Source organism: Sardina pilchardus, chromosome 16 (genome assembly GCF_963854185.1).
Source record: "Sardina pilchardus chromosome 16, fSarPil1.1, whole genome shotgun sequence".
Taxonomy (NCBI): Eukaryota; Metazoa; Chordata; class Actinopteri; order Clupeiformes; family Clupeidae; genus Sardina; species Sardina pilchardus.
This window is the reverse complement of record NC_085009.1, coordinates 1350947-1361066: the sequence shown is the minus strand read 5'-3', so window position 1 is coordinate 1361066 and position 10120 is coordinate 1350947. Positions and strand designations below refer to the sequence as shown.

Sequence of the window (10120 nt, the reverse complement as noted above, 5' to 3'; positions counted from 1 at the left end):
ATCAAGACTGATATGGGGGTAATGATGAACAGAATGTAACAGCACTACATCATAAACCTAACACCTTGTTTGCTCAAAAATGGTTGTAGTAGCCTAAAGGAGTTTATAAAGCAACATTCTGTACCCATATAGGCTACAGAGAAGTGTAGCCTACCATGGGAATGACGCCCCCAAAGAGGTCTCATTCCAACAAATCAGGCCATGTATGAATCAAACACCCTGTTCTATTCTTTCACACAAACACAGGCCTGCGGGTATTTGTTGCCGTTTGAGGGCATTTTGGGAAGGTAACCATGCTGTTGGAGGTACAAACACCCGCTATGTCACCATATGAAATCACATCGGATTTCGATACTGTTTGCACCTCCAAGTGGTCTGTGACATATAGTAGGCTACATGTACAGTAGTAGCGAAGGACAGGTATGATGCCGTTCTTTATTTAGAGATAAGCAACAGAGATCGAACTATCTCTAAACATGGGCACGGTCTGTGTTTCTGTATTCCTAATGAAAGGCTCATATGGAAACCTAATGAACCAATGACAAACAATGACTAACTACACAGGGGTGCGTTGGTTTTACCGGAAGCGAAGGGTGTAGAAGTTTCGTATGAGACAGGTGCGTGTGCGCAACAGAAGTAGGCGGGGCTGGTCGTTCAGATGCGCAGTTGACTCTGTCCAAGGCTAGAAGAGCTCAAGACTGGAAAGACTGGCAGAAACGAACGAGATTAAGGACATCTGTGAAAGCCTTAAGAATTACTGAGATTATCTGCAAACTACAAAAACCGCACGTGAAGGAGGTGTAAGGGCTTCCGAAAACAGAATACGCTGTAGCCTAGGTATGTTTACATCAATTATTCTTTTCTCAGAATAGTAATTCTGAGTCATGACTTGGACTATCCCCTCTGTGTATTTGTGGCAGGGGGGTTGTGATAAATGAAGTTATATCAAGTTACCTAGCCTACCTTAACGTTACCAAATACATCTCAATGAAGTGTTCCGATAGGGTCCATGTTGAGTTTAGTTATCGAGTTCTTTCGCAAGAGATGCAAATCTCAGACAGGTAGCCCCATTCAGCTAGCATTTTGCTTAGAATTTGTGGTAGGCTAGGTCTACTAATCAAACGAAATTTGAGATGGATCTCTGTAGTCGACTTGAAAGTTATTTCGCCTAATGTAAGGCCTGCCATCTCTTAGATCAAGGTGCCTCTTTGATCAAGGTAAAGGAAGTGTTAAGTAATTTGTAACTCGCATGTTCTCCTTTCCATTGGATAAAATGTATAATGCCAACTGCTTTAGCTATTACAGAGTGTTCTATTTTACTAACCTATTTTTCGAGGTTGATCGGAAGCACGCAAGTGAACAGGTGCTGTCCATCGCGAGAAATATACCTTGCCGAAAAAGGACCAGGATGGGGTGCTTTTCAACTTTTTATTTAATCGCATAAAATGTGTTTTTGTTTTTTTCCAGGTAGGCATTGATCGTTGTTCTCTCGTGATATCTCCCGTGATATCTCCTTGGTTGCTGGTTTTTATATAGAAGAAATCTTTGCCCTAATCAATTTCCTCGACTGGCGCGGTGTCTAGTTACGGGTAATTGACGCACATGGCCTTTATTTAGATATTTTCAGGAGCACGATAAGTGGGTCCGAAGGTCACCGACACGCAGTGGGCCAAAACAAAAAACACTCGTGGTTTTAAGAATAGTTGGCAAGTCTGCGGATTTTGCGTTGATCTAGTGGTTATGTGGTGGAATGGAGGAATACTTGCGTGGGCGTGTGTGTAAACTACAACAAGAGCCAGGAGAACAAGAATGTGTGTGAGACAGGTTTCAAGGTGTGGCCACTAAGTTTACTAGCGGGCAAACACTGTCTAGAATGCAACCCCGAGACAGGGAGATTGATGATAACCTGAAGATGCAATTCTTTAATCAGAAATGGAAGTGGGTGCTTCTACAGTACTGACGCACACATCCACAGAAAGAAAACGGTCTAACTTACTAGGCCTGTGTAGCCTAAATGTGTAACCCAGATAAGATATGTACAGTGCTGTGAAAAAGTATTTGCCACATTCCCAATTTCTATTTTTTGCATATTTCTCACACTAAAATGTTTTTGATAATCAAACTAATTTTAATATAAGACAAAGATAAAGAGGAGTAAACAAAAATGCTATCCAATCTGGTCCTATGTGAAAGTCATTCCCCCCTTAGTTGCTAAATTAAGCACATTTAATTGACAACCTCACTAGACACACCCAGGTATGATTATATGCCAACCCTGTTAAATGTAAAATAATTTAAATAGCACCTGTCTGACGATGTGAAGTTCGCTAAAAGGTATGAAAAAGTAATTTCTCAAAGAGAAATCAAATGAGAATCAGTCACTGTCATCTATCAGTCTGGAAAGGGTTACAAAGCCATTTCTAGGCTCTGGGACACCAACAAACTCCTCAGTTAAGGTCATTGTTCATGATTCCACAATAAGGAGACTTGGCAAAAAATGGTATCCATGGGAGAGTTGCAGGGTGAAAAACACTGTTGACCAAAAAGAGCAGAAAGGTTAGTCTCGCATTTGCCAAAAACATCTTGATGACCCCCAAGACTTTTAGGATAAGTGTGGACTGATGGGTCCAAAGTGGAACTTTTTGGAAGACATGGGTGTCATCTGGTGCAAAGTTATCACAGCATTCATAACATCATGCCAACAGTCAAACATGGTGATGGTAGTGTGACAGTCTGAGGCTTGGGCAACAAAATGGTTTTTGAGTGGCCTAGTCAAAGTCCTGACTTGAATGCAAGTAAAGCCTACTTTACACTGACAGACTTTGACAAGATTTGGGAAAGATTCTTGAAAGATTGTAGTCTTTTGAGTAAAGCTTGAATGAGGGGCATTAGTTAAAAGACTAATCTTTCCAAAATCTTGTCAAAGTCTGTCAGTGTAAGGTAGGCTTTAGACAGTGTGGTGGATTGATCTTAAACAGGCAGTTTATAGGCTACTCGAAAACCGAAAACCATTTAAGTGGGAAATATGCAAAAAAGTATAGGCCATTGAGTGTGCTGGTCCAAACTGTTAGCCTATTGATGTTGATTGAGTTTACTGTTGATGAAGTCAGTCAAATGAACCATATCATCTGCTTCCTCTTAAGAATGTTGTGATCTGTCTTTGACGAGTAGACAGTGGGACAACTCACATATTTTTTGGAAGCCTATGAGTGTGGACATGAGTATTAATTTGATCCCAACCATCTAAAATATGGAAGATTTTGAATATTATGGAAATCATTGATATGCAATCCTTTATCAATGCTTAATGTGTCAATTCCTTAATGTTGCCTTTGTTTGATGAGTTTAAATGGTTTGTATTAACAGGTTATCAATTGAAGGAAGACAAGACTAAAGGAACCAGAGTCACAGGATCTACTTTGCGAGCGAGAGGATCTCCACAGGCTGGGTTATTTCTGATTGTGTACATACACACATACATATGGCAGAGCCTCAACTTTTAGACGTGCGGAACCGAGAGAGCAGCGGCAGCAGCAACAGCAGTCAGAGTGGCGACCATGTGGAGGTCAGCACAGAGACGAGAGCCCACGCTGCCCCGGAGACAGGCTCGCCCCCCAGCCCCCCGTCGCCCGAGGACACCCTGGACGCCCGCCGCAGTCACAGCACCTTCGCCCGAGCCCTGCGCGCAGGCCTGCTGAAGAAGAACCAGGACTACGTGCGCATCAAGATCTCCAGGAGCCGGAGCCGGAGCCGGAACGCCGGGGCCCAGTCCCGCGGGCGAGGCATCCTGGCGCAGACGTCCGAGCCCCTGCCGCACGAGTGGTGGAAGACGGGCGTGGCGTTCGTGTACGCGTGCTCCTGTCTGGTGCTCACCACGGGCGTGATCACCATGGTGCACGAGCGCGTGCCCAGCCAGATGCCTCCTTTGCCGGACAAATTCTTCGATCTGTTTCCCCGCATGCCGGGAGCCTTCCACGTCACGGAGATCATTGGCATGTTGCTGGTCGGCCTGTTCCTCATGCACTTCCTCTTCCTCAAACATAGGTAGGGATGCACGCACACACACACACACGCACGCACACTCGAGATATCACATATTCACATATACATAAACACACACTACAGTCACACTCTATTCAACCATCAGTTGATCTCATTGTTCATCACACATTTTACCCTAAAATACACACAGCTACACAAACACATATAAGTCTCACTCACTCACTCACTCACTTATTCACACACAACCCCATACACCTGAAGTTTCACCCTCACACACACAATCTACTCTTGCGGACGATGTATCACGATCACCAGTTGAATAACCAGTCTTTGTTGGCTCAAGGCTGTTCAGGGAGGAAATATTTCAAGCCCTTTCCAGTCCCGTATCCAACTCAGTACATCTTTATCACACGCCTGTTTGCACAGTGATCATTGTCTCGGAGCTTAACAAGTGCAGCCAAAAATCAAACATTTCACAGACGGTAGAATAAGCAAAGACTTCGAAAAGAAAACAAAGCAGAAGTGCATGAAGTAGTGAAAAGGCAAACCACAGTGTAATATTAACAAAGTGAGCAAGCAAGTGAAATATTGATGGGGAGTTCAAATGGAGGTCCCACTGCAGTGGACTTAAAACATGGACAATGTAATGTCACTAAGACTGTTTATATATAATGTTTGCTTTTTTTAACTAAAGAAGATGTGTAAACGTGTAAAATCCTGTAATGTTCATAAAAAGCTCTTCTCTCTTGAATTCTATGCACAAATTAGTCTAACCATAGTCATATAGTATCTATATATAGCATACAGTATCCATAGTTTATTCTAATTAACTGATTTTCTTTTTTATTTTATTTCTTAGTGAAACCTTTCAAATGTGTTTGTATTGCTTTTATATTTAGCCACATGAGTCATCAGTGTTTAATATGACCAAAACGTCTGTTCTGTGTCAAAAGTCTGTAGTCTGTTGCACATTTGTCTTCATATCAAGAATATGTGTGTGTGTGTGTGTGTGTGTGTGTGTGTGTGTGTGTGTGTAGGGCGATCGTTATCCGGCGGTTCTTCTTCCTGCAGGGGACTCTGTATCTGTACCGGTGCGTCACCATGTACCTCACCGTCCTCCCTCCACCTGGCGATCACCTGAACTGCGCTCCCAAGGTACCTGTTACCATCTCACCTGCTAACCTTTTCCATAAATGATGTAAAACGACTTCTTCCTTCATTATTGTCCTGCTCACTGTCCTCTTTTTTTTTCTTTCTTTCTTTCTTTCTTTCTTTCTTTCATTACCTGCTAACCTCTTCTATCCATGACAAAGAACAACTTCTAATATAACGTTGCAGCAATGATCTCAAAATACGTAGCTTGTCTAATAGCACAGATTCTGATGAGCAGAGCATACCTTAACTCCAGGTTCCCCATCAAACAGCTCTCCTAAATGCCTTGGAGCAGGAATACTGTGTCATTTTAAGGACAGGCGTTTGAGAATGGCCTTGTTCAGTTCAGGCAGGTAACTAGTGGCATGTGTGCAAGTGGCCCATAAGACAATACAGGGGATCTCTGGCCTCTGGTGTAGTGGCATTCGCTACACTTTACTGCTGTTTACTCTAAATCTTACTCAAGTCACGCACATTTCTTTTTCCAAGTGAGATTATTGAATGGAGAGCTATCGTGTAACTCACATAGTTACAACATGTCCTCTCCAAATGAAACTGTGGAGCTCATGGGGCTCTGTCTGTATCCAGCTCTAAATCCCCCATTTGCCCACACGATCCTCTGAGGAGCATCTGCTGTGTCCACCAGCCATTAACGCTAGGAGGTCAAATTCAAGACTCTTTTCTGCCGCGGTTCCTTGTTTGTGTAATGAGCTGTCTAGTGCTCCTATGTTTTGGATCTTTCAAGTTCTCTATTCAGTTTACACGTGCACGTGGTCAGTCTGCTTAATTTTTAAGCCTTCATAACACAGTGTTTGTGTTGTGAACGCTCAAATTCAACACTCTTTTCCTCAGTAGCTCCTCGCTGGTGGAATGAGTTGCCCAGCTTTGGGTATTTCAGAAAGGGTCCAAAGACTTATCTGTTCAGCTTACACTTAATGAATTCATTCTTATGGTTCTTAGGAGTTGTGTAAAACTATTTAGGCCTACTATTGTTTTTAACTATTGTGTTGTTGTATAAGTGTAAGTCTGGACAAAATCATTTGCTAAATTCCATAAACATAACATCACATAACATAACATAGTGTATTCCTTTTTCAGAAAAGTGCCAACTAGACACTAGGGTATAATTAATCCCTGTGCTCCATCACAACACACCCATGCTGCTGAATTTGTTTCTATGGAAACCATACTGTATGTTACCAATAATTCATCCCCACTGTGCTTTGAGAGACTAGCGTTAGCTCTTTGTGACATCTGCTTCTATCTGAAAAGTTCAGAGATGTTCAACTAGAAGAGCTCAGAGGGACTGCACAAAAAACGCTGAGCACTTTGAAAAAGGAAGCTGGGTGCAGCACGATTTCTCCAGGTGCTCTCACTTCATTGGGAACAAATATATGAATATGCTGTAAGCAAAAGCAAATAAAAAACTCTATGAGGATGCATGCCCTGCCACTGTTTGAAAAGGCATTTTTAAACGGATGTTCATGCGGAGCGTGACTAAACTTGCCACGCCTACAGCCTCATTCCTATGAGGTCATTTATTCCCAGGAATCCCGCCTGTTCATGCTGCAGCAGTTTTCTCTCTCGCTTTCAACTGACCACCTCCCCTCACACCTCCCATCATCTTAGGTTAGGAATAGCATAGGGCTGTATGTACTGTATGCATGGATCCTGCTTGACCCCGGCCTTCACAGTAGACTCCTGCATGATCCCTGCAAAGCACGGGTACTGTACATGGCCCTGGGTAGAGATCTCGCCAAACACGTTTTTTGATTTTTTTTTCAAATTTGGACTCATGGACTGTTTGTTCTTGCTAGTTCCTGCTTTCTTCATTGTTTTTCCTTGTTCTTGTCCTCTTTGTTAGTTAGTTAGTTAGTTTGTTTGTTTGTTTTTTCTTTCTTTCTGTCTTTCTTTGTGTGTGTGTTTTGGTTCTGAACTTTATGACTGTTGTTAACCTGATTCCTGACTGCCTCTGCCTGGCTCCCTTCCTCCCCCAGCTGTATGGCGATGCCCAGGGCAAAGTGTACCGTATGCTTAAGATGATGTCTGGAGGAGGCCTGTCCATCACCGGCTCCCACATCATGTGTGGAGACTACCTGTACAGCGGCCACACCGTCATGCTCACCCTCACCTTCCTCTTCATCAGGGAATGTGAGTACAGTTGGTCTGGTCTCCATCTCCATTCTAAACCAGAACTCTGGTCTACAGAAATCCAGCACAATGGCTCCGTGTGGTGATCTATCACATCCATTCATGCTTGTGCTAAATCCCTCTCGTGTTTGTCCACAGTCCTGGCTCTGTACTGTAAATAGGAAGGAGTTGTAGAATAATTTAAGTCAAGCGTCATAAGCATGATATGGAGCAGTGTCATTTAATAAAAAATGTTATTCAACAATCATCCTTTCGCTAGAACTGCAGATTGCCTTTAAACACTGGTTGTTGCCAGTCCTATTGATGATGGATGTAAAGGTTTAATGTCCCATGTATTTGTGATATGCTGATTTGGTGATCTGGTTGTTTACAGATTCCCCACGCTACCTGTGGTGGTATCACCTGATTTGCTGGTTGCTAAGTGCTGTCGGCTTGGTCTGCATTCTGCTGGCACACGACCACTATGGCATTGACGTGGTGGTGGCCTACTTCATCACCACCAGGATATTCTACTGGTACCACACAATGGCCAACAACAAGGTACAGTATGTGCTGCTTGTGACGTACACTGTATTGCCAAATGTATTCGCTCACCTGCCTTGACTCACATATGAACCTCAGTCACATCACATCACATCACATTCTTAAACCATAGGGCTTAATATAACGTCGGTCCACCCTTTGCAGCTATAACAGTTTCAATCCTTCTGGGAAGGCTTTCCACAAGGTTTAGGAGTGTGTTTCTGGGAATTTTTGACCATTCTTTCTGAAGCGCATTTGTGAGGTCACACACTGATGTTGGACGAGGAGACTGGCTCTCAGTTTCCACTCTAATTCATCCCAAAGGTGTTCTATTGTGTTGAGGTCAGGACTCTGTGCAGGCCAGTCAAGTTCATCCACACCAAACTCTTGTCATCCATGTCTTTACGGACGTTGCTTTGATAGATAGATAGATAGATAGATAGATAGATAGATACTGTACTTTATTGATCCCCAAGGGGAAATTCACTTTGTGCACTGGTGCAGCTGTTATACTGTAGCTGCAAAGGGTGGACCGACGTCATTTTGTATTTAATTTATTCTTGAAGCTGAATGGACACTTGAGCACAAGGAATTTCAATGCTGATAAATGGCTACATGTATTTATGAGTACATTATAATAAACTTGAAACTTGAAGATGCATACACATACATACAGTACATACAGTCAGTCATGTGTAGAGAGAGAGTTAATTGTGGCATATTTCATCCCCACCCAACTCTTATTTTTGGCATCACTCCACCAAAACAGTCCAGACACACCCTGACAGATGCATGTTGAAACACACTCATGCAATTGATTAAACAGGGCATGTGTCATAACCACATATTATATCAATTAATGAGTCTACATTCATTGTGGCTCATCGTCATCATTTAACTTTCTAACTCTAGTGAGTTCCTCAAACAGCTCCCCAACAATAACTGAATAGTTCTCTCTGATCATTTCATTTACAGGCCATGCGAGGGTCGCCACACAACTACCTGAGCAACACGTGGTGGAACCCAATCTTCAACTTCCTGGAACAGAACGTGCGCACCACGGTTCCCTGCACGTTTGCCTGGCCCATCCCAATCCCGTCTTCCTGGTTTGAGAATCCTTGCCGGAGGTACTCTATGGTACAGAGTACACAGGAGGAGTGATTTAATGTGAACACAGACACACACACAACACACATATACTTTTGCACCTTGTTGGCCACTATTCTTTACAGACTTGAACTTTGCTTACGAAGACTAAGGAGACGTTATGTTGAAGATGCTGGACTAAAAAAAACAATTGTTGGAAGAAGTCTGATTCTGTCTGAGACTGAGCTTGTACACCCTGCCACAGAAATACAGTCATTATTAGTGTTTTAGATGTTGTGGACCATGCTAGAGCACACCTTTTCAGCTACACACACATTGTACCCACATAGACTTTAATATGAATACATACACACACACAGGCTTGTAAGGCCACACACACACACACACACACACACACACAGAGTTGTGACTTCAGTTTGGTACTGCAAGGCACCTCAGCCTCATGTAAAACTGTTACCATAGTGATGTGAGGAGTCACTCTCAGTCCACTGCAGGACAAAGCAGTGATGACTTCACGGAAAAGGGGTGGAGCCTTTCACGCCGCTACACGTCAACCAATAATGACCTCAGAATGCTGGCTAGGCCCGGTGTTTCACGTCCTTGTGTGCAATGCACGTGCTTTGAATTATTTTACTGAAAAAGGATGTTTTTTTACGTTTGTTGGCTATTTTATTTTGACTGATGTTTTTGTATGAGGTTCTAATTAAGTTAAAAATGTTATAATTGCTTCACGTATGCCTTAATAATTAAAGTACTATTTTTTATAAAGTTATGCACTTTCTGTGGTAATGCATCAACAGTATCAAACCACTATCTCTCTTTCATTATCCATTATCCATAGTTAAAGGCATCCTATATGTAGTTTCAGGTATTTTTGCCAACTGTAGAGCTCCCCCTGCTGGGTGGCAGTGGCTTAGGAGGTAGAGGAGTCGTCCAGTAACTGGAAGGTTGCTGGTTCGAGCCCAACTCCTTGTGACCCTGTCGAAGTGTCCTTGAGCAAGACCCCAGTGCTCCCGATGAGCAGGTTGGTGCCTTGCATGGCATCGGTGTGTGAATGGGTGAATGTGAGGCATGATATGATATGCTTTGGGTACTCGCAGAAGCTGATAAATGCTCTAAATCCAGTGCATTTACCACTTACTCTGCCGTTGTAAATAACCTACTTCTCGTGGCTTGTACAAAATGA

The 10120-nt window shown here is 43.0% G+C and overlaps 1 protein-coding gene across 2 annotated transcripts; it reads left to right on the top strand.

Annotated features, from left to right (window-relative positions):
* The first annotated feature begins 652 nt into the window (after positions 1-652).
* On the top strand, positions 653-9706 carry LOC134059920 (phosphatidylcholine:ceramide cholinephosphotransferase 2-like). 2 transcript variants are annotated; one of them, XM_062516472.1, is made up of 6 exons: positions 653-837; positions 3367-4044; positions 5040-5157; positions 7152-7305; positions 7679-7845; positions 8803-9706. In XM_062516472.1, the coding sequence occupies exons 2-6, from the start codon at positions 3482-3484 to the stop codon at positions 8986-8988; spliced, it is 1188 nt and encodes a 395-aa protein (XP_062372456.1). In that variant the 5' UTR covers positions 653-837; positions 3367-3481; the 3' UTR covers positions 8989-9706. The 2 variants fall into 2 exon arrangements, with proteins under 2 accessions (XP_062372456.1, XP_062372457.1); XM_062516473.1 differs by lacking the exon at positions 653-837 and adding an exon at positions 1336-1467.
* The last annotated feature ends 414 nt before the right edge of the window (positions 9707-10120 follow it).